The sequence below is a fragment of the Mustela nivalis genome (assembly GCF_964662115.1).
Source record: "Mustela nivalis genome assembly, chromosome: 3".
NCBI lineage: Eukaryota > Metazoa > Chordata > Mammalia > Carnivora > Mustelidae > Mustela > Mustela nivalis.
In genome coordinates, this window is record NC_139022.1 from 101,545,605 (window position 1) to 101,571,329 (window position 25,725).

At 40.7% G+C, this 25,725-nt stretch overlaps 1 protein-coding gene across 5 annotated transcripts in view; it reads right to left on the reverse strand.

Annotated features, from left to right (window-relative positions):
* The window catches only part of ARHGAP26 (Rho GTPase activating protein 26), a 445,382-nt gene that overhangs the window by 92,846 nt on the left and 326,811 nt on the right, over window positions 1-25,725 (reverse strand). For all 5 annotated transcript variants that reach the window (XM_082725247.1, XM_082725249.1, XM_082725248.1 and 2 more), the window contains one exon: window positions 12,939-13,098. In XM_082725247.1, coding sequence (XP_082581373.1) covers window positions 12,939-13,098 — 160 coding nt within the window. The remainder of the gene's footprint in view (window positions 1-12,938; window positions 13,099-25,725) is intronic.

Genomic DNA, 25,725 nt, shown 5'->3' on the forward strand with positions numbered 1-25,725 from the left:
AAAACAATGTTTACACACAGCCGAGCAGGAAGAGACATGGAACCCAGGAGAGTCGTTCATTCTGCATATTGGTAGGTTTCTTTAAAAGAGAAGTTATTTGCCCATACTGGAACCAGTTCTAGCAGATTTTCACCACAGGTGAGACCAACAGTCCCAAAGGCCAGTTCTCCAGCCATCACTGTGATCCAGGCTGCTCAAGAGTTTCAATGGGGCCACCACAAAATGTCGCCAGGCACAAGACTATCAATGCGGTGGTTACAGATGTTTCCAAAGTGCAAGGGCACCTCTGTAAATGTGAACAAGTCAGAGCAGATGATACAAACTTACATTAAGGAGTTTGGAAAATCATGCTCCAAATTACTTTTGTTCACTTAACTCTGAAACTTGAACACATGCAAGCTGTTTAAAGCCTGCTTACTGTCTGGCCACTTTCTAGCCAGGCCAAGGGTTTGTCTTGGTGCTAAAAGCACAAGCTGGAAGTCTGATGACAACCTGAATTTTTCACAGTTTCCTTGGTTATTCCAAGCCTATTTTGTTTGGAAGAGGTAATTTCAAGAAAATAAAGTGAAGTTTCCTTCATTCTGTTAAGAAGAATCACTGTAGAAATGACCCTGCCAAATGATGCAAGTGTGGGTTCCTATCATTTATGACCAATGGATTTATGGAGCTCTACCACGTGGCTGGAACAATTCACAAGTTTCACAGAGACTTTCCAAATTAACATAAAAGGGGGGGATTTATTCTGTGCCCCAAGTGCCCTATTAATTCTGTCCAAACTTACTAATTGAGTTAGGAACCCTTTAGAAATAAAAGTTATTTGGAAGGCCATAAGCATTCTGGAAGCTACTGAGAAATAAAAGTGTAACATTAAAAAAAAAAAAATTGCATATCTCTTCCAAGTATTCCCAATTTCAAGCTTCCTGTAAGTGGAATTAGCAGACCCATAAATACCAGCTTCTGTTTCCCTTTAAGCTACATGGGAGAGTGGTCAGGCTTCTGGATTCACACAGGCCCAGGCCCGGTCTGGGTTCTGCTGTTTACTCAGTGGGCAACACTTACTGCGACACAGTGGGAGTGGGAGAGAGATCTCGCCATCACTGATAGAAGCACCATTGCCATATCACCACAAAAAGTCCAACAAAGGAATTCATAGCCAACATATGGGTAGAAAGCAAAGAGGCTTTGAAGCTAGACAGACTTGGGTTCAACTTAGGCGAGAGCCTCAACAACTCTGAGCCTGTTTTCCTGTGCAAACAAGAATCTAACACCTGCCTCGCAGAGCCATTGAAAAGTTAAGCCACAGTAAGTGCTAGAACCTAGCAATGAGTGGACAAGAAATGGTGATGGAATAATGACAATAAAATAACCAAAATTTGTTGAGTGTTTATCGTGCTACTTGCATTAGTTATCTATTATTTTACTCACAAGAAATCTATAAAAAAGGTACTATTATTCTTGGCATCGTGAAGGTGAGAAACCTAAGACTCAGTGAGATGAACTGATTTGTCCAAGGTCACATACTTGAATGCAGCTGGACTGGAACTTAGCATGACCATCTGGATATTACCCATGTGTGGTTTTATACCTATTATTAATTTGAAAGACATAGGACAAAATAAGAAGATTCCAAGCTTTACAGTCCAATGGATCTGACTTTAGTTGCTTACCAGTAGTTCTGTGACTCTGAGCAAGTTGTATAACTCTGTGACCTTCAGATGCCTCATCTGTAAAAACTCCCAGGAGTGTGGTGAAGACCAAAGCACCTAACACAGTTTGACACTCAATGTTCAAGAGACATTACTGCATTCAATAAAAAAGTATAAGAAGAGAAATAACTGGAGACTCAACAATGAATTATTTGCAGTCAGGACACGAGGATTTAATTTCTAAGTGCAAATTTAATTACTGCTCTTTGCAAAACATCGATCTTAACTGCTTACAGCAATGTTAAAATTTGCTGTTCTTTTCCCTTGTGTTGTCTACGAAAACCAAATTTCACTGCCCATCCCCCTGCCTGCCTGGGGCCCACCCTGACAATTGTAGACCACTGCCACTTGCAAAATTTGTTGTTATCGGTTGCACATACACATTTTTACACCTTTTGTGATCCCATTCATCACATGCTTCTGTAATTTACAAGGATTAGGAGCCTTCCTATAATGTGTGGGGTACACTCTTTATTATGTGCTGTGATATTTATGGGAGGAAAATTAGGTCATGATAAAGAGTTCCTGGTCTATAATTGCTAAGTAGCTCTGAGACAATAAATCAATGACAGAGGCCTGGGGATAACAAAGCAAAACAGAAGAGACTGAGCATTTTCCTGAGATACAGATGCACGAGTTCCAAGTATTAAAGGATAAACAAATCTGGCGTTGTTTAATGTGGAGTTTCTGCTTTGGGAGTGGAGGGCTGGAACCACAGAGCAGGGCTCACACACTGCCCTCTCCTTCTCATGACACAGTGCAGCAGGGCTGCTTAGGGCCTGAGAAGCTATAAACCCAGTGCCTTTCCATGGGAAAGCTGGGCAAGTCTTATTAGCAGGACTCATTTATAGCAACTGTTAAAAAGCCAAATTCATAGGCTACAGTGACAGGGTTTTTAAGGACAAGTGGGAGCCCAATATCCTATTGATATTAGCATTTTGGCAGAGGGATCAACAATTTAGAAAATAGTTTGAGGAGTTTTACTAAAAGTCCTTCAAAAAAAAATAATAAAGTCCTTCAAAAGAAATCAATTCCATTTAGGAACTGGGGGCATATATAGATAGATGGCATGCATGGTCATCCACTGGATGCTGTGATTTTCCCAATTTCCAGAAAGTTTCTCTTTCCCGTTCTTTTTGCCCATGGAGGAATAGATGAAAACATAACAAAACCCCATCCTTATTTAAGCTATATTAAAGGAGCTTCATAGTTCAAACAATGCTCAGTTTATCTGGAGCTTATTGGGAGGGAAAATACATGTTCAGATTCGTAACTCTATAGCATTAAAGAAGAGTAATTTGCACAGCACCTGACACTCAAAAAAAGAAAAAAGGCCTGTGACAGAAAGCACTCCAGCCCTGCATATAATAAGTAAATCTAGCTTACTTTTAAACCTCACATGGGCAGGACCAAAAAGAGCATACTCGGGAACCAATGGAAGGAAAAGTAACAAAAAATTAAAAAATGAAAATCAATGAACACATATTTAAAAAGCCATGATCATAAGATACAAAACTAGCTTCCCAAGCAGGCAGCAGCACCAGAGATTATCTTAATGTAGTAACGCATTGAGGCATTCTTCATCATCATCAAGTTGAAATATCGAGAACATAAAATAAAACTGCCAAATACTTGTCAGTTGCCAGAAACTGTTCAAATCAATTATATTTCACTAACTGATGGACATTTTGTGCATAAAACCCAACGGTGGTGTAATGGATTTCAATTCCACAAACATTTTCGTAAAAGCAGGTCAAGGTAGCTTCGTGGTTGAAAATCAAGTCAGATCAAGACAACGGCACCAAAAGACACTACCATTTTAATGGGAATGCAAGGCTGCTTAGGACTTGGTGCTTATACTTGGTGTTCAGTGGAGTCTCATCCATGCTTACCAGGCTCTTCTCCTTGATGGATAGGATTAAAAATCAATATACTTCGAAAGGTGACACTGATCTTTGGGCATTTCTAAAAATTAACAACTCAAAGATCAACACTCCTCCCTCTTACAAAGCAAACTGATGACCTGGGAAAGGAATTATGATGCTTTCTTTTGTAAAAGAACAACAAGCCTAAAAAGGGGCAATGGTGATAAAAGCATGTGGTGCTTAGGCACATGAGCACATCCACACTCTGCTTCATGTGGAGAAACCCTTTGGAGGGACACGTGCATGGCTCAGTCAGTTAAACACCTATTTTCAGCTCAGGTCAGGATCCCCAAGTCCTGGGATTGAGTCCCAAATCAGGATTCTTGCTCAGTGGAGAGCCTGCTTCTCCTCTGCTTTCTGCTCCCCCTGCTTGTGCTCTCTTTCTTTCTCCCTGATAAATAAATAAATAAATAAAATCTTAAGACAAAAACAAAAACCCTTTTGAGTGCCACAGCCAAAAGAAATATAGACCATTACATAATGACTGGAATTTAATAGGAAGATAAAACTCATGCATATATACGTTATTAATCTGAGATTTAACATTCAACTGAAACTATAAAAAGAAAGTAGTATGGGGGTGCTGAGTGGCTCAGTGGGTTAGGCCTCTGCTTTCGGCTCAGGTCATGATCTTTGGGTCCTTGTACAGAGGCCCGCATCAGGCTCTCTGCTCAGCAGGGACCCTGCTTCCCTCTCTCTCTCTGCCTGCCTCTCTGCCTACTTGTGACCTCTCTGTGTCAAATAAATAAAACAAAATCTTAGAAAAAAAGGTAGTCTGTTTCCTTGGTATGGTTGTTCTTTCCCAAACATCTAAAATTTTCAAAGTTACTGGCAAGGTAACCTTTAACCAAAAAAATAAAAGGTAACTATTTTAAGTAGCAAAATTCCTGGGTGTTGGGGAATCTTAGACAATGACAGCACTCAACATTTTGTTTTGTTTTAACTAGAAGCATATAAATTTTGGTAACTTCCACTATAACCCTAATATTGGCCTGCTTGGCATTTCAAGGCTCAGAGTGATAAGCTATGAGGTAGGCAAAGATTGTGTCTCCATACAGAAATGGTAATTTTATATAATGCATTGTTACCTTAAAATAAGCATGGAAACAACTAAAGTCTTAAAATCTTTCCCCTTTGATATCTGACTGCAATCTAAAAAAAAAAAAAAAAAAAAAAGCCAGTCTCTTAAGACTTTTCTTCTCTAGGTCTCACTTAATCCAAGAACCACAAGTATGGAGTCATTGAAGGGAAATGATGCCATAAATTAGAATTTCCCTTTAAAAGTCTGGCAAGAACAACCAAATAAAAGCCTTTAGGATCTTATTCTACCCTGTGAAAAGTAAAGGCCATAAGTCAAAAATTATACTCTGAGGCTTTTTTTTTTTTTTATATAAAGCCATAAGTTTACAACAGTAGAGTCAACTCTATGATTTTTGTGCTTTATTTAACAATGATTTTGATATCAATAGTTAGAGTACAATTTGGTTCAGCTTCCAGGGATGTCTTACTAAAATGATGATATAATCATTTCACCCCTTTAAACTTGGAAACTTGAATGTTCTCATTTTTCAGGAGTAAATGCAAACCCTTTTCCATAGCTTTCCATGTCCCTGACAATGGGCTAAAGGCAACTGTGTGGTAGCATCTCCCACCATTTGCTAACATATAACCCACGTTCTTTCACAACCATGTCATTTTAATACACATAAGTTAATTAATCCCTGGAAGGCTGTCACTCAAGTCTCAACTCTTTTTCTGACTAGAAATGTCTTTATCTGTCTGAGCCTGGTACAAGCAGAATTAAGTGATTTCTCCTCAGTGATGCCATACACTTGACTTGTCTTACTGGATGTCACTAAGCACGCTGTATCATGCTTAGACATATCCTGATAAAATCAGAGGGCCTTGGGAAAAAGGTCCCATCTTACTCCTTTTCAGCCAGTAGTAGATGCTCAGTAAATGCATGGCACAGAGATAAACTAGAACAGATTTCAGTAGCTTGGGTTGTGAAAGCAGTTCAGACCTAGTTCTCTCCTAAGGCTGTTTCTTAAACTCTTTGCACTTCAGGTTCATGATTTGTAAACAAGAGGCAAAAATACTGACCTTATAAAAATTAAATGATATGATGGATACGAAGCTGCTTAGGACAGTATATTGTGGATAAGAAACTACAATAAAGATTAACTACTACTGCCGTTATTACATCTAAACTATGTACCTTACAAAGATCCATTACCATCAACAGAGTAAGTCAATCAATATGTATTACCAAACATGGAAAAAGGAAGATCCCTACCAGCCCCCAAACATAATCCCTATCTCCTGGTTTTTTCCTCTCTGCCTCCACTTACTGTGGGATATTTACCACCTACAACTGTTCCAAACATCACTCTTCTCACCGGGTCTGCCATCGGAGGCAAAGGACAAGAGTTTCTGGCCATATGCTTTAGCCAGTTCAAACACAGAAACCTTTCTCCTTCTCTCTCTCTTTTTATTAATTTTTCTTTGAAAAGAGATGTTTCATCAGGTAAAAGAAACTGAATTTTCTGGCTAACAGACATTCCTTATCCCCCTCTTTTAAATGTCAATTTTAACGACAAAGATGTGTTTCCAGTTATAGACATTGATGAGTTAGTTCTCCATACTGAATCTTTCAAAGGGTATTTGAAGACTGACTTGTCAGTATCACCAAATGTCTGATGTCCCCTGGCTGTGTAAAAAATGGCAATGCTGAGAAAAGAGTGCTTTCCGTAAGAAATACTGAGGAACTGCCTATGTTTAGCATAAGCCTCTCATGAGAAAGCAATGTCTTTGGGCGCCTGGGTGGCTCAGTCATTAAGCATCTGCCTTCTGCTCAGGTAATGATCTCAAGGTCCTGGGATTGAGCCCCACATAGAGCTCCCTGCTCAGCGGGAAGCCTGCTTCTCTCCTTCTCCCACTCCCCCTGCTTGGGTTCCCTCTCTCACTGTGCCTCCCTCTGTCATATAAAAAAACAAAATTTTAAAAAAAAGAAAGAAAAAGAAAGCAATGCCTTTTCCAACAGGAACTACAAGCAAACCTGCCAGGCATGGGGAGGGAGCCCTTATGGCAGAACACCTGCACAGATGGCAGCTCACAACTGCTCCTGCGCCTCTAGGTGTACATGGTTTCTCTCAGACAGAGGTGCGGTCTCTTTCCCACCCCGGTGGGGAAAAGCAAGCCTGGTGACTTGCTTTGACCAACAGAATGTGCTAAAGCCAATACTCTGGTCTATTCCAGGCAGAAGCCTTAGGAGGCTTTGTAGCTTCTGTGTTTGCCCCCTTGGAAATCTGGCCCAGACTATCAAGTGACGAAGACTCACATGGAGATAGAGAGGCTATAGAAAAGAGAAAAAAAAAAAAAAAAGAAAAGAGGATCAAGGTATCCCAGCCGAAAGCTAGTACCAAGGTTTCAGACATGCAGACTAAGGCCGTCTTGGAACACCCAGCTGCAGCCAAACCACCCCAGCAGATACCACATGGGAGACACAGGAGCCCTCCCCAAATATCTGACCCACAGAATTGAAAGGAAAAAAAAAATTCCTTGCTGTTTTAAGTCACTAGGCTTGGAGATGATCTGTTATGCAGAAATAAATTTAACTACAACAGGCATTTTATGGTTTTTTCTCTCTGTCTCTGAGTGACTCCAATTGCTAGATGCCTAGGCTGCTATACCCTCTTTCAGTACTATATCTATTACTTCTATCTACTATTACTGTAGTTCTATTACTTAATTTTATTCCAAGGGAACAATAAACACCTTCCACGAAATGTTCTTAACAACCTGAGAGACTATTATACCAGTCATTGCAGGGGGACATACCCTTAAGACCTGTATTCAGGCTTGTTTCAAGGAAGAGGGCATATACTATCATGTGCTTCTTGTTGGCAGACAGGACGAAAAGTTGCTGTTGGAAAGCATTTCTTCAAGTGAGGTTTCAGAATTTTGTCCAACTTGTAACACTAAAGTTAGAGAAGTAGTCACTCGTGGACATTTCTGTATGTGTGTTCATATATCAAGAGAATTATAGACAAGCCTAAGGGAATGCCCATTAAATATTAACTAAGATCTTAATAGTGTGAATTTTAAAGAACATGTCTCTGACAATATTCATCTGAGGACATTAGGAGAGCTCTGGATTTGATGACTACAGTTCAGTTCTATTGGGAGAAATTTATCTAAAGCATTGTCTCCAGAAAGGCAGGGGCCACAGGATGGCCATGGGTGCTTAGGATTCCTATTAGGTGAACTTCAGAGGCTAAGCCTAAGGTAGGAGCCTAAGGTAGGAACTGCTCATTTTATACCAGACCTAAAGCTATATTTAAAAAAGGAGTCTAGTTGCCTTACCCTAAATTGTTTTTACCAGAAAGACAAACCTGATGAATATGAAGGATGTTGTCCCAGAAGAATGTATGTATCTAGGTCTTGCAAACTTTGGCCCATCATGGACCCCAGACTAAAAACCTCTATCAAGGTGGTACACTAGCTCCTTCAGAATTGGGGACAGGCACTCTGGGGCTATCTTCATCCCAGAAATGTTTTCACTCATATTCTTTCATCATTGGCTTCCACAGGAACATAAACCCTAAATGTGATTCATCCACTCTCTGACATAGACTAATGAAAAGGAACATATAATGAAGCACTATAATACTCTTAATACTCTATGTACCTTAACAAATACACAGAATAGAGTAACATGATTTATAACCCACCAAACCAGATGAGTATTTTCCAACCAGTTCTTGCCTATATACTTACAGGCCTGGCCATGCACTTCATATTTCATTTCTTATTTCTGTATTTTGTGTCCTAGGCAGGATGGCTCCTTGTTTACACAAGTTTCAATATTGTTATTAGAACTTTCTGCTCCTTTTTTCTTTCATGCTACTTTTGAATTTGCTTGCTGGCTTTGAAAGCCCAAAGACACCAAAAAGAGCTGCAAGTTCAAAAATCATTGGACACTGCCTGTTATAGGCTTAAATATGGCCCATTTGGGGAGATGGAACATAATTACATGGCTCATTTTTTGCATATCTATCTCAACATTTAATATTTTATTCAAGAAAAGATCAAATTACAAAAAGTATTATTTTGGGAGGGAGGACATGTGACATTCAAAAACAAACTTGAGCTCTATTTTCTGGGCCCTTTGTTAAGAGTGCTAAAAACAATGGTTTAGTTATTAAACCTTACTTCATGCCAGATTCTTGGCTAAGTCCTTTACATATTGTACCTTATTTAATCCTCAGAGAAAACCAATTGAAGGAATGTGGCAAACTGGCTAGTTGATCATCAAACTCTCTTCCCCTAGCTCTGAGCAAACAGTTAGCTTACTTCTCCAGCCTTCCTTATAGTTAGAGGTCATCATGGGACTGACTTCTGACTGATGGAATATGGAAGAAAATAGGGAAAGCCTCCTCTGTGCTTAGTCCATACAATCTTTCCCAGTCTTACAGACTCCCTCATTTCCCCCCACTAGTTGACTGCAGAGATCTGCAGAGGGCGGAGCCACCAGATGGAAGGCACCTGGAATGCTTTATTACCACCTTTGTAATACCCACAGAGAACTCTTTTGTGACCAAGAGACAAACTTCTATCCTCCTGAGTCACTGATATTTGGGGGTTATTTTTTTCCAGCAGTTAGACTGTACTGAAAGTACTTTTATGAGCACAGAGAGCTTAGGTAATCTGCTCATGGTCACATAACTAGAAAGAGGTGACAGATTTGAATCCAGATGGTTTCTCTGTAGAAAACATTTTTAACTGCTGTTCAATTATATTCCTTTTTTACAGGTTCTCATATATCACATAAAGTTTACCTATACCTGATTTAATTATATCTGAGGGAGGTGGTTAGATGGAGGTCCAAATTTTGGAATAGAGAAAAGATAATTTCTTCGAATAAATCATTTGATTTCCTATCTCTTTATTAACCATGTAAAAGGGGGCCATGCCCTAAACAACTTTGCAGGATACTTGTTACTTTGGGAAAGTTATATTCAGAGCTTCTTCTTCTTTTTTTTTTTTTTTTTTAAGATTTAATTAATTTATTTATTTGAGAGAGTGACAGTGAGAGAGAGCATGAGAGGCGAGAAGGTCAGAGGGAGAAGCAGACTCCCCATGGAGCTGGGAGCCTGATGCGGGACTCCGGGACCGGGACCTGAGCCGAAGGCAGTTGCTTAACCAACTGAGCCACCCAGGTGCCCTCAGAGCTTCTTTAGTAGTAATTAATGCTCCACAGCAAATTACCTCAAAAACTTAGTGGCTTAAAGCATTTAGCATCTCTCCCAGGTTCTATGAGTCAGGAATTCAGGAGGGGCTGAGCTCACTGGTTTCTTAAGAGTTTGTACACATGTACAGTTGGGGCTGCATCATCCGAAGGACTGAACAGGACTAAATGATTGACATCCAAAGTGGTTCACTCACATAGTGGCCCAATTGGTCTGATTGTTGGTAGGAAGCCGCACTTTTGCCCCACAGGGTTGCGTGACTGCCATTACAACGTGGTGGCTTGCCTCCCCCAGAGTGAGCAAGTCCAGAAGTCAAAGCAAATGCTGCAAGTTCTTATTTGATCTCTCTCCATTAGTTTTGCAATTTCCTATTAATCACATTGGGATCAATACTGGGATCCCCTATTCAGAGAGGGGAACACACAGAGCAGCGGATACCAGGAGACAAGGGTCACTTGGAGCCATTCTGGAGGCCAGATACCACAGGAGCCCATTTGTTCAACATATACGTACTGAGTGCCTACTGAGGACCTGGGGACAAAGCAGTGAACAAAACAGACATAAGTCCTGCATATATCCAAGTGTATATATCCAAAGAAAGAAGCATATATCCAAATGGAGGTCAGAAAGGCAACATATTTAATCACTAGGCAAATTATGTGCTATACTAGGAAACACGAAGTATTATGGAGAGATAAAACAGTATCAGGGAGAAGGGGAATGCTGGAGTTGGGACTATATGCAATTTTAAATAGAGAGGTTTTAGACTCTTGTTTTTAGGGAGGTTTTTGATCACTGCTTCAATCTTGTTACTGGTTATTGGGCTACTCAGGTTGTCAATTTCTTCCTGTTTCAGTCTTGGTTTATAGGTTTCCAGGAATGCAACCATTTCTTCCAGGTTGCTTAATTTATTGGCATATAGCTGTTAATAAAAATTTGTAATGACTGTTTCCATTTCCTTGTTGTTAGTCATGATCTCTCCCCTTTCATTCATTATTTTATTAATTTGGGTCATTTCTCTTTTCTTATGGATAAGTCTGGCCAGTGGTTTATTGATCTTATTAATTTTTTCAAAGAACCAGCTTCTAGTTTCGTTGATATATTCTACAGTATTTCTGGTTTCTAATTCACTGATTTCTTTGCTCTAATCTTAATTATTTCCCTTCTCGTGCATGGGTTAGACTTAATTTGTTGTTGATTCTCCAGTTCTTTAAGGTGTAAAGATAGTTTGTGTATTTTGGATTTTTCTATTTTTTTGAGTGAGGCTATGATACTTTATGTGGAAAACCCAAAAGTGAACCATGAGAGACTCTGAAAAACAAACTGAGGGTTTTAGAGGGCATTGGGGTGGGGGATGGGTTAGCCCAGTGACAGGTATTAAGGAGGGCATGTATTGCATGGAGCACTGGGTGTTACGCGCAAACAATGAATCATGGAACACTACATCAAAAACTGAAGATGTACAGTATGGTGACTAACATAATAAAAAATAATAATAATAAATAAATAGAGAGGTCTACATAGGCCTCACTTAGAAGGCCTAAAAGAGGTGAGGAAGTATGCTCTTAAGTTACATGGAGGAAGACTATTCCAAGTACTGGAAAGAACAACTGCAAAAGCCTTGAGGTGGGCATGCTGCAATGTGTAAGAACAGCAAGCAGTCAAAGCAGCCACAGGAGTGAAGTAAAATAGCAGGCCATAGATGAGATGAGGTAAGTAACAAAGGCAAGAGCAGAGCCTGGGTAGGACCTTCCAGGTTCTTGTAAGGGCTCTGACTTTCACGCCCTGAAACAGGAAGCCACGGAAAGTTCTTAGCAGACAAATGATATAATTTGATTTAGTACTTTAAAAATTCCACTCTGGTGGCTGTTATCAAAATAGACAGGCCAAGGGGTGCTTAGGTGGCTCAGTCGGTTAAGCATCTGCCTTCGGCTCAGGTCAGGATCCCAAGGTCCTGGGATCAAGACCCACATCAGGCTCCTTGCTCAACCAGGAGCCTGCCTCTCTCTTTGCCTGCTGCTCCCCGTGCTTGTGCTCTCTCTCTCCCTCTCTTTCTGACAAATAAATGAATAAAATCTTTAAAAAAAAATTTGGCCAAGGGTAGGAGAAGGAAATAAATTAGGATGCTGTTGTTGTATCGAGACAAGAGATGATGATGGCTTATATTAGAGTATTTTCAGTGCAGACAAGTGATAAAAAGTGGTCTGATTACAGATTCAGTTTGCAGGTTATCTAGCACAGTTAAATCACCATTCTAGGTCGAGTTTTCAATTAGGATAGACAACATTTTAAAATTATTTTTTATTATGTCCCAGCACTGTGGCTGTCAAATGGTGTTTTAGGGAACCCTATAAGTTCTGAGAGACTTCTTAAGAATGTGCTACTAGAAACTAAGGTGGGACAGATGTATAAAAATTCATGGCCCCCACCCAAGTTTTCTAAGGGCAGCTCTGTGTTGACATATTTTATTATGTGAGACGAAGGAGATCATTTTAAGAAGGACAAGAAACTCCAGTGCCCTAAAAGAAAAGACAAACTCCCCCCAAAATACACACAGTATGAAAAATTACACCATTTAGAGAACGGGAGGGTAAACTACAGATAAGGAAAAATATTTGCACTATATGTAATAAAAAGTTTACTCTCCCTAATAGTAAGGGAAAAAACCTCAAATTCATGAGAAGACAACCATGTAAAAAATGAGTAAGGGGCATTTTCTAAAGGAAGCTTGTCAGAGTCCCTCCTTCATTGGATTATTACGAGGATACAGTTACAACCCATATAAAGCACTTAGCACAGTGCTCAGTACAGAAGAAATGCTCAACCAATGTTGCCCACCATTATCACTACCATAACCACCACTGCTGTCCTACTCTCCATTTGGTACCTGTTGTCATGACAAGATGATGACCATCACCAACATCGCCAACCATCAAAAGCAGCTTCATGGCGTAAGAGGCATTAGCAATAGGAACCTGCACCAACCTGAATGCCATTTCCAACTTGGCTTTCCCCCAAGGAAAATTCTTCACTCACAGTAACCAGTGATATATTACCTTTTCATGATTTTCTATTAGGATCTCAATAACAATATTCTGAAACTTGATGTCCATGATGGCTGCTACTGTTTCTTCCTGAGGACGCAGCAGGGTAGGTCCAAACACCACGCCAAGGTTTGCCACTGTCATCAAATTCTGCTTGTGGTTGTTAGCAACACTGGGAGGAAGGAAAAGAAAAGGCACAGATGAGAGAAAGACAGTACAAATAGATAGCTGACTTCCCCGTGCCTTCCCTATCTTCAGACTCCTCATCTGATAGGAGCCAGACTGTGGGACATCTTAAGATGTCTTCGAGTCCAAAGAGAGACTTATCTACTTGTAATTTTTGTCCTCCAGTTTTCAAAAATCTTCAGTACTCAGCTATTTTGCTCTTTCAGGACATGACACTCCTTTACCCAATTTTGTTTTGCCTACCAACCAACCAACAGCCAACCAACCAACCAAAGCAGCTGCCCTCCAAAATGTGAAAGTTTGCACATCTGAATGCCTGCTCTGCAAATCCAGCTAAGTGCTCATCTCTCTTAGTTACGACTTTTATACTTTGCTGCTGGTTAAACCATTGTGATCTTTAGCATTTTCTCTAATGCAAATATAAAAACTCTTTTTTTTTTAATTTTTTTTATTTATTTATTTGACAGACAGAGATTACAAGTAGGCAGAGAGGGAGTCAGAGAGAGGAGGAAGCAGGCTCCCTGCTGAGCAGAGAGCCCGATGAGGGGCTCGATCCCAGGACCCTGGGATCATGACCTGAGCCAAAGGCAGAGGCTTTAACCCACTGAGCCACCCAGGCGCCCCCCTTTTTTTTTTTTTTTAAAGATTTTATTTATTTATTTGACAGAGAGAGATCACAAGTAGGCAGAGAGGCAGGCAGAGAGAGAGGAGGAAGCAGGCTCCCTGCTGAGCAGAGAGCCCGATGCGGGACTCGATCCCAGGACCCTGAGATCATGACCTGAGCCGAAGGCAGCGGCTTAACCCACTGAGCCACCCAGGCGCCCCCAAATATAAAAACTCTTGATGGCTTTAGCACATTTGTAAATACAGGCATGAAACAGACCTAATTTTTAAGATGAAAAGATCTTGGGAAATTCAGCACTTTAGGCTCAGAGTATTAAACCCCATTGCATTAAACATGTGGCTTACATTAAGGGAAACATTTGGCATAAACAAATAAAAATGCACTACCATGTACCCATGTGTATGGCTGTGTTTATACTGTCACTTATACTCAAAGTCTGAGGAACACACAGGGTCAGCAGTAGCTATATCTAAGTAATCTGCTAAATACATACACGTATTTTTGGGTAAATACTACTCAAAACATGAGTATGAACTCCAAACCTGACCACTATGACATAGCCATAAAACTCAATTGTTCATTTGTGGGCCCTGTGTTTAAAAATATACAAATAATCTACTGACAACAAATAAGTTAAAAGTTAAGCCCAATTTAGTATTGTTAAGAAAATATTAGGGTCTTCCCTAAATCACCTGTTAGAAAAAGGAAACTATTCATTACTAGAGACTAGAGAGAAATTGGACAGAGATAGCAGTTTGCCCAGACATACCTCCCTAGCATTTGGTGCTATTTATAGAGAGTTTTTTTTTTTTCTCACACAATTCTATAAATGCCTGTACTGTTTCTCTTGAATACTTCTATTTTGTAGGAGGAGAAGACGTTCTACTGCCTTAAGTGCTGGTTGTGAAACTGAAACTTCACTGAAATTACTACACCAACCAATTTTATCAACAGATATAGACCTTTCTATAATTTTCTAGGGCTAAAAGTCTAATGCCATAAAAACTGTCTCCACTGAAAGGGGCAGGGAGTAGTTAGGTCTGTCAAATTTTAACTGTCGAACCAGCCAGGTACTAAGAAAATTTGTTTTTTCACTGCTAAGCAAGTAGAGCTGCCACTGATGTACTGGCCTATTTCTGGTCCACATAAAAATATTTTGCAAACATTTTTTGAGTCTTGGTGGAATGTCTTGATTTACTTACATAGCTTCCCATCTACCCAGAGCTGTATCATGTTTCTGAAAGCATTATGCAAAGGGCCAAGTTCTTACCCATCAAGGGAGAAAGACTTTGGTTCTATAACTCAGTCGATCAGCAAGTATGCCTATTTACAGGCTGCTAGTAACATCACTCCTTTCATCATGGACTCCTATGTGCAGGAAGTAAATTCTCTGCCCTTATACTTCCCCCTCCCAAATGAGCAAAGTCATTAGACTTACCCTGCCGGCCACAAAAGTCTCTTGTGTAAATGAGTCAACAAGCTATTTATGTATGAAAGTACTTTTAAATTGGAGACCAATATAAAAACATATGGTTTGGATGATGATCACTTTTTACCATCAACACTACATCTGACTAAACCCACAGCCTCCTAACTAGGATCTCTGACTAGCATCTCTAGGGTCGGCTTTATCCTGACTGCCACCACCAGTTTGCTTATAATGCAACTATGATTAAGTCATTCCTCTGCTGAAAACTACAATGGCCTCAAACCTTACTGGGTTGTTGGGAGACAACACAATGACACAGTGTGAATAAAGTGTTTAGCAATGCTGCTATTGTTTGACTGTTCTGATAATGATTATATACACTTGATGGGCTCCATTGTCTTTATGTAAAGCCCAGACTCTATTGAAGTAATATACCTTTTCCCAACTCACCCCTAAGCCCTCCCCTGTCACCTCCCAACTCTGGGTCTCTGGACAAATGATTCAATGTCTAAGCTTTGGGCTCATCTTTGAAGGGGAGGGAAGGTGAATAATATGCCTACTTCATGGGGGGGTTGCACAGATTAAATATTAATGTGGGGGAAACACAGTGATTATTATTATAGTAATTTACTATCCATCCTCTTTCCACTTTCCCACCTATCTGCCTTTGTCACTCCACTGCCTAGAGTGTTCTCTTACTCTTCTCAAATGGCCCACTCCTTTCTGAAGTCTCTGTTCAGTCTTTCTCCAATCCTCCAGCTCTCAACGGAGCCAGAAGTATTACCTTTATTACATGTTAGTAATGTCTCTACCACTGCCTTAGGATAGAGACTGCGCTGAATTTAGGTGGTAACACTAGCACTGAGCACAGTGTCTGGCCCAGGAGAGGTCCAACAAATGTTCATGAGGTGTTAAATGGAATGTATTTGGGTAGGCATAAAACAACTGTTCCCAATTCAGCCACTTACTCATAAAACCTTCAGTTATTATTGATGATTTTTTGAGGCAAATATATCTCAACTATTCCAACCCCCCTTTTTAAAGTCTGGAGCTGTGTTTCATTTCTTAGATTTAATTAATGAATAACAATTACTCTAATTTGCAGGCCCCAATGCTCAAAGGCATTGGGAAAAAAGGTACAGTGATTCTAGATAAGCAACTCTGAATATAACAAGGCTTGAGGCCACTACCCAACATAATTCATTTCCTTTTTAACGATCCATTTTATTTTAGAACCTAAAAAAACACATTGATCTAAGGCTTATGAAACTTTTTAGGGAGGAAAGTCGTAACTTTTGTAACTAACTACCATTATCTTTTGGCATACTGAAGTAATAAATTGATCTGTCACTTGATTATTACTGCTCACAAGTTCATATGGCTATGTTCATTACTCTAGAATGAATTATTAATGGCTTGAGATCTCTATGTATCCTGAGGAGAGAGGCATAGACTTCAGCCTCTACTGGCACCAGCCATCCATTATAGCTTGACAAATTTGCAGATGTGTGGGAGGCAGGCTGGCAGAGCACTGGAAAGGCTGGTCCAGCAGAGGCCATGGGATTCATTCATTAGTGAGGTCTGTAAAACACTGAGAGCCTGCTTTCTGGGTTGGTAATTGAGCTGCTTGAGTTCTTCCTCACGTAGTCCAGAGTGTCATGTTGAGTCTTGACAAGAAACAAAAGTTTCTTGTGCATTGCACATTCCACTGAAGGAGTCTTTGACATGCCTTTCAGTTCCTTAGGTTCACATGAACTTTTCTGTCCATGGGTGCCTTCTGCATAAACTGCCAATTCTACAGGCTTCCTTTACAGCTTGCAGAAACACAGTTAAACATGTGATTTCAACCTGGGGGAGACCCAGGTCTTTTTGTGACCACTGAGTTTGTTAAATGAGCTGAAAAGCAGGCCATCTCCTTAAGAGAATGCCTTCAGGGCAGTTGTTGGGGGACTGGCACCCCATGTTCCCAGCAGTTCCCTCATGAAATGTAATTAATGAGAAGAGCATGTTCCAAGGAAAATGGCCATGGCAGAGGGTCCTCTTGCACCTTTGTGAAAAGAAAAGTGGGTGAGGACTCTGGATTGTCTGATGACCTTTGAGAGGTGGAAGGAGGTAAATCATTTCCAGATGAGGATGGTGATGGAGAGTGTTATGAGAGAAAGAGAGAGAAGTCAACTCCTTTGGGCCTTGTAATGCAGTGCCCCTGTGCTGTTATAGGGATCACAATCTGTTTTCCTGTTGTTTAAATGAGAGCCACGACTGTGCAAGTGCTAAGCAGTGCTTTTTAACCAGACTGGTCCTGACGTCCGCCAACAAAACATAAGCTTATTTTTACTGCATTTGCAAGCTTCCATCTTGAGGCCTGGAGTGCTGTGTCAAGGAAGGAGTATCAAGGCTAAGTCCTGGACACAATGTGGTGACAGGTTAGTTCTCCTTGCAGTGGACTGCATGGCTGGTATAACAGCACAGTGACACTTGCCTGCTATGCTGTTCTTCATGTTCCAAGGTTACATAATGATCCTAATTTCCACTTGAAGGGTGTTTTAGAGTTTCGAAGGAACCCTGCAACAACGTTTTATGTTTATTTGACCTTTGTGGTATCTCAAAAACACAAAGCTTTCTGACAATGTCCCATGGTAGGGAACACATTTCCCTATGTAATATTTCACTTAGGACACGCATACATAAACAGAAAGACACACACACAAACCAGAAACAAAAATTTCAGGAATAATAAGGGTGATGAATGTTGGTATTTTCGATTCTATTCAATCCTCAAACAGTTTCACGCCCCACTAGTGTGTCACGACTTAAAATTTGAAAAATGCTACTCTACCGGTATCAAGTACAAATATTATGTCCAATTTACAAATATGGAAAAAATGGCTAAAGGAGACAGTAAGGCACATTAAGCATAGTTGTTGGAGTCAGACAGATATTCCCAGCTGGAAGACAGCAGACAAGTCACTTGTCATTTCCAAACTTGTGTTTTCACCTGTAAAACAGGAGCAGTAATACCTACCTCATCAAGCTTTAAGGCTGATTAAGTAAGATGAGGTGAATAAATCTCTTGGCCTGAAATAATGGCTTAATAAAAGAGCTGCTGATGTTCATGGTGGCAGTCAAGGCAGTGGTGATGATAATGGGAGAAGTAGCAGCAACTGCCAATTTAAAGTCATAGTGTTTGGTGCTGTCACTTGGTATCCTGTGCAGGAACCTTGAAGGACTTGCTTCTATCTAGGGCAAAGAGCCCTCACTCCTCCACCTATATTTTCAGGACTTCCGTTACCCCGTCTCTTTGTATTTCTTCTCTTATTATCCTTTTGTTTTTCTTTCTTCCTTTTTAAAAATTACAAAATACACCAAAACTTTAGAAAAGTTCAGAAGATAGTATTACTTATTTTCCATCACTTCCCTCCAAGAATCTCTCGCATGAGAGACTGGGAGCCTTACAACCAACAGCAAACCCACCAAGCTCACTTGGCCTTTAGGAGCACAGCTTTGTCCCTGGCCTGCTTTGCAAGTTCTCCCCATCCAAAGCTCACCTCCCTGCAAAGCCTGGCTCCAGACATTCCTCTGCCTGGAGGCCACACAGAGTTCGGTCCTCCAAATGATTATGTTCACAGTCATTCTATGGGATATTTCTACACCAACTGTTACCTCCTCTCACGAGCATCTCTGGACTGGGGGCTGGATCATGATCTGAAGGACATCCTTTGGAGCACACAGGCAGGCAGGACTAGGCAGGCCCTGGGGTTACCAATCCGAAAGTGGTTGGGCGGGCGGGCACTGAAGCTATCATCAGTATCACTCTTCTCTCTACTAACATCCACAGGCAGAGAAGCTCTAAGCTCTGGGGCTGAGAAGGGTGAGCTGGAGATGAAGCTTTGGAACTATACTTTTTTTGTGGCCAACAAGTCAGATTTAATTTTCAGGACAGGTAATGTGGTTTCTTTCAACAACTTCAAATTCATCCTTAGTCTATAATGAGGAGTGGTGAGGGGAATCCCTGCTCCCAGCGGCTACAAGTTCCCTAGTAAGTCAGCCATTCTGTGTGTGTGTGTGTGTGTGTGTGTGTGTATGTGTGTGGCCTCGATACCACCAGGACTTGGTAAGACTGAACCAGTCTAAATGGTGCTAGGGAGGCCTGTGCCAAGGAAACCCATCAGAGCCATAAATATAGATTTGCTGGGTTGTCCCAATGCCTGGCTCCAGAAATAGAGTTTAAAATAAATTGTTCTGTGTACTGACTGGGGTCGTGCTCACCCGTCAACATCCTTCTGGGAATAGTCACCAGTGAGAAGCCATACTTAATGCTTTGAGCAATTCAGTTAGTGCTTATGGTGGATATAATCTTTAAGAGAACCCTTTGAGGTGGGTAGGTAAGGCTACTGCTGCCGTTTTACAGATGATGACATGAAGGTGCTGGGAAGTTAGGTAATTTGCCTGAGACTACAAGGCCCACAAAGGGCAGAGCCAGGAGAGGAAGCCCATACTCTTCACCATGGCACTTTGTAATTCCCAAACCACTTAGGGTCAGTTCAGCCTAGGCTAAAAGAGGCAAGCTTTTCCTTAGAAAACTCAACCAAAAATGAATATACAGAGAAGTTAACATATTTGAGCCTGTGGTAAGTAAAGTAGTGAATGTAACAAAACAACAAAAAAATGCTGTTCCTACATTTATCACTCAAATTACAAAATTAGAAGAAGGGAAAAAAAAAAAACCCAAAACTTAGGAGATAAAGTGTTTATGCCTTTGAGAATGATACTGGACTAAGCACTGTTTCTTCTCCTTTCCTGCAGTGAAAATGGCTGCATGCCTGATACAATCATGGAAATGGGAAAAGACCCCTCAAATCTGAGGGCATTCCATTTGTGGCTGACTGGCACAGACAGCTTCTTCCTAATGATGAAAGAGTATCAGCACTGTAAGACTGAGAGAGAAGAGCAAATTGAAAACAACAACAACAACAAAAACCAAAAAACAAAACAATAAACAGTAGTGGCTGAAAGGATAGTTTCCCAACCACACCTTCTCCACCCAACACCAAAGATAATTATGGTCATATGTCCATCCATCCAGACTGCACTGCTTTTATCCAAGGTCTCAAAGCTTTGTGAATAACTTCCAGTGTCTTCTCTGCTTTTAGTGAAATGTATAAAGTGTATTTCAGATGAGTGAACCTTACTGCTAAGGTGTTAAGTATTGCCCAGTTCCATATATGTCAACTCCATTACCTGCTTACAAGAAGCACACTTGGTGCTAAGAACTCTTCACACAAAAGGAAAAGAGTGTGCAACCAGCTCTATTTCCACTCTGGTTTCCTCCAATGCAACACTACTACCTATTTAAAACCCACCAAAGAATTCTGACTATTTTCAATTTCAAGATGGAAACCCTGGCATGACCTTCAAGATTCTGGAATGGCCCACCTAACCTTTCCAGGCCCTTTGCCACCATGTCTCCTTTGCTCATCAATCTGTGGGCTAAAAATCTCTTTAGGATTGGGAGCCTTCCTTTATCATGCTGATCTCTTCACCAGGGAAGCTCTGCAGCCCCTCTTGATCTGGCTCTTTACTACTTACCACTCTTGCTTCCTCAGGGAGGTCATTCTAGACACTCTGTACTAGGCCAGGTTATCTTATTACAATGCTAATTCCTCAATTCTCCTTCTTGGCACTTACTGAATTAGGTCATCATTCATGGAATTGTCATTGTCTGTCTTCCCCACTGATTCCAAGAGAAAAGAGATGGCAGTAACCTCCCTCAATGCCACACCCCCAGGGCCTAGATAGGGTTTGTCCATATCAGATATGGGGGTGGGGGGAGGGACATGAACACACTTTGGGAGGCCACCTTTATCTAAGGGTATCAAGGCTCAGCTGCACTAACTGTCTGGTGTAGACGTCCTTGTAACCTATTGGGGTCTTAGAGTTTGCCAAGCTGGGGATAGCTGTTGGAGTAGCCAGAGCAGCTCACCTTGACAGTGAAGGCATATAACAAACCACACAGTTCTTGCCCACACTGCTAATCTGGAAGATATGAAGACCTTAAAATATTCATAGGGTAAGATTATCATTATTACATGCATTACCTAATATGCATTATATAATATATTGTAAGCTCATGATATTACACCAATCTCCTTTTAATATACTTACAAAACCTTCTGGAATAGTGTCTCCTGTGTCTTTTTCTTTTGTCATCCCTTCCTGAAAACCTCCGGTACTTCTTGCCTATCTCCAAATATGAAAATGGTCATCAATGATAACAGCAACTCAGCACTTACTCTAAGTCAGGAATGAAGCACTCATTCGATTATCTCATTTGATCTTTACAATAACTCTACAAGGTAACTTCTACTACTGTCCCACATGAAGTAGTTAATGCTAAAAACTCAGCAATTTGTCCAGGGTCACGTATCAAATAAGTGGTAGAGATGGAATCCGAAGCCAGGGAGTCTACCAGGGTGTTTGATTCCAGAGCTACTGCTCTTATATACTGTGGGACAATGCTGTGTGTGTGTGTGTGTATGTGTGTGTGTGTGTGGTGTGGTGGTGGTGGTGGTGGGGTGTGTGTGTGTATGTGTGTGTGTGTGTTTGTGTCCTGTGTGTACAGGTTGCCATTTTGTCCTATGTGCCTCTCTTCTTTTCTACAAAGCCTAACCTTAAAGAGATCATGAGTAAAAGAAGAACCTGATTATTTTTAAAAGGATGTTTGGAAAGCAAACAAGTGTATCAGGTTCATCACTGCCCATCATCATTATAAAAACTAAACTTTTCTATTGGTAGAAAACTGATCTGGGTCATGGGAATTATTGGCCCCTTTCAGAATAGGCTGGGTTTTGTTAAGAATGAGAATTTTACTTTTGCTAAGCTGCCTCATCTTCTGAAACTAGTCACAGTCATTTAAAGACTAACAACAGGCCAATCTGAGCTCATTTGTCCTGTCCTATTCAACTAGCCACTTGCTGGTTGAATAGTCTCACACACAAAGAAGGCACATGCCTTCCATCCAGGTGTTAACTGGTGAGCTTTCCCCTCTCTGGTCATGGTCAGTTCAGGTTCTAGCTTGTAGCTATATTCTAGGACCCAGTTCACATGCCTGGATGGGGAGGAACTGCACTCATGTTAAAAAAAAAAAAAATCTACAGGGAGGCTGGCCCACAGAACACTTCTTCCTGGAAAATTACTTAACTATTTCAAATTGTACAACAATTTGAAACATTCTCAAGTCCAATGGAATTACCATTTTCAAAGCATTTTAGAGTTTCTAAGGTCATTTCACATTCATTACCAATGATTTATTTATTTTGAAGCTTACATTCTCCAATCAAGTTAGAGATGCCAGAACATAGAAGAGGAGGTTTAAAAGTTGCCTCTGTGCAAGCCAACCTGATGGTACCAAGTGCGGCAACTCTATCAGTTCCTGTTGGTGGCAACACCTTCCTTCAGTGGGTTAGCCTTATCATCTTTAGGGAAGCACTGTCCAAAAAGTCAGATCATAGAGAAGTTGCCTGAGGACTTTCTATCCGAGGGAAGAGGTACAAGGTGATCCAGAACAGAGGCCAATAGTGTATTTTTTAATGATCAAATATTTTCGATTGTCCACTATGTGCCAGGGACTGCTTTAGGTGCTAGAGATAGAACAGTGAACAAAACAGACACTTCCCCAAATTTCCCCCCTGTAAGAAGCTTACATTATTTTGGGGTAGGACAGACAATAAAAAAATAAAATATATGGTGGGAAGGGACAATTGAGGGACTATTAACAATGTGAGACAGGGTGGTCAGGGAAGGTATCACTGTGAAAGAGACATACACAAACAACCTGGAGGAGGGAAGAAAGCATGCCACACAAATTTCGCAGATCTCTGGGAAGAAAGCTACCAAGAGCAAACAAAAGATGCAGATACCTCAGAGAGAAACATGTGTGGCATGCTGGCACAACCAGAGGAAAGCCAGTGAGTGTGCTTGACACATAGTGAGCATGGGGGAAAGTATTAGGAGAAGTCAGACAGGCAATGGACTTGGGCCTGGCAAATCCTATAAAACTTTAAGAGCTTTGTTCTTGACTCAATGAGATGAAAAGCAATGAGAAAATTCTGATCAGAGGGATAACAATACCTGTCACCCCTCCTTGTAGACTCAGAGAGGTCTCAGTTACTAAGACTTACAGGCTCAAACTCCATAGAATATGAGACAGAAGAACTTCACAAACCAGCATAAAACACATTCAGAGAATTTAAGACCTGTAAAGACTAAAATACAGCACTTTTATGATTTAGCTGAGTAACTAAAATCTATCAGGCACTGTGCCTTTGACCTATGTCTGTGTTAACATGGTTAAGTCTGTGAGGTTGATCCACGTTTTTCCCTTAGTCATTACGTTGACCTCTACTAGGAAGCTGGCAGAAGAACAGAATGTTGAGACAAACATGAAATGAAGGCCTAGAGTAACAGCCTCTAGGTGCTAGTTCACCTATTACTCAACTAGCAGTCACCCACAAACAGCACCAATATTAAACATGTCCTTATAAAGCCCACTGAATTCAGCCATCTTTACTACCTTCAATTCATTAAAATAAATAGTAGTCTTCTTTTTTTTAATTTTTTTAAAATTTATTTTTATTTATTTTCAGCATAACAGTATTCATTATTTTTTCACCACACCCAGTGCTTCATGCAATCTGTGTCCTCTATAATACCCACCACCTGGTACCCCAACCGCCCACCCTCCAATAGTAGTCTTCTGAAGCCAGATCCTTTTACTAGTCCCATTTTACAGATCAAGAGACAGGGACAAAAGGGGCTAAGTCAAAGGTTAAGCAAATGGCCCTTCATCATGTGGCTTAGCTCCAACCATAACAGTGGCTGTGACACTAAGCAGTCAGATCTCCTCATGTCCTATGATATGCAAAGCCTCGTTTTTTATGGGAAGGACCACATTCCTTCCCGGAGGGCAAACCAAGATTCCAAATCCACAGATGGGATTATGACAGAGCTGCAGAGTAAGAGACTGACAGATTGACAGAAAAAAAAATACGCAGGCACATGACATACATACATGCTGGGTCATCTATCTCCTTTCACAGAGACATTTTAAATCAGAAAAACAACTCATCAGGCATATTTTTGAAAATGAGGGTACTTTCACCCCAAAAAAGGAAACAGACAGAAAATTGCATTCCTTACTGTGAGTATGAAACAAATCGAGAGGCCAAGGTTGAAAGAGCTGGCTTCATTTTAAGGGCCCATGTACCAAAATGACTAAAATTTATAAGCTTACATGAGCTATAACCAAACTTATGAATTCCATGTGTATATTCAACTAAGAGGAAAAAAATAATTATTTCAGTGTGTCCTAAAGAGTTCATGGCGCTTCATGTATAAGAACCAACACCCCATGGGAATGTTCTGGAGATCAGACAGTATTCACAATGATAGAAGTCCCAGATCTCTAACATCCATGAAGTGTTATTTCACCAGAACATCAACATTCTCTATGTTCATGTGTCCAACGCTAAAGAATAGAATTCCAAAAGACAACATGCTTTTCATAGCCCATAAAAGACCGAAAAAAATCTGAGTGGGTTACCCCTTCATATGTCTCCCCACTTTTGAACTTTGGAGCCAACCTCTCCTATTTCCTTGCTGCACTACACTGTTATCTTCTTAAATTTCCATGTTAGCTCAAGCCTAAATGGAACAGTAGCTAATCTTATTTATTTACATGTATAAAATAATTATGTTTATATGTAGCGGTATATTGTTGAGTAAGAATGAACACAAACCCTTCTGTTGTAATACTGCCTTAATCACAAAAATAGATTCATCAGGGAATTATGCCAATAGAGTTCTTAACTTCAATGCATGCCTGGCAAAATCTGATTTCTCTTCCTCATAGGCAGCACAAAACTAGAAACTCCTTGAATTCTGCTTCTTTGGAAGCAAATTATAGAACAAAGTGCAGTGTCAAGCAGGAACTAGGGATCCAATGTGAGAAACCCAACCTGTCGTTAGGCAGAGAACAGCAGGGAGTATCTGGTAACAGAGATGCCAAATGATTTAAACAGTGGAGTGGAGATCTGCGTTCCTGATCCCAACATTCAGGCTCTGGGAGAGTGTCACTCGCAAAGCCCAAACCCAACATCCTTCAGTGGGGAAATCAAAGTGTTTAATGACAAAGTTCTGGAATGCTTTCACTTGTGAAGGCCTCAAAGCTTGACACCTTATCTGCTGTCACTTTGCTTTGCTAGGCTCATTGGGAAAGGTGGGTGAAGAATGCCAAGTTGATGGCAGTGCAGATAGGGATGAGAAAAGCAGTGCAGGCTTAAGAAGCACTTCAGGGACACCAGGGTGCACAATTCCCAGTAGAAAAGCCAGCAATGGCTGACTTTAGCGAACCAATCTGGATCATTTATAAATCCTCAGGGATGAAAGAACTTAATGTGAACATCAGATCCTCAAGTAACTCCAAACTCCTCACTGTAGCCCACATGACTATTATGCTGCCTATCTCTCCAACCTGCTGTCATGCCTTTCTGTCCTCATTTATA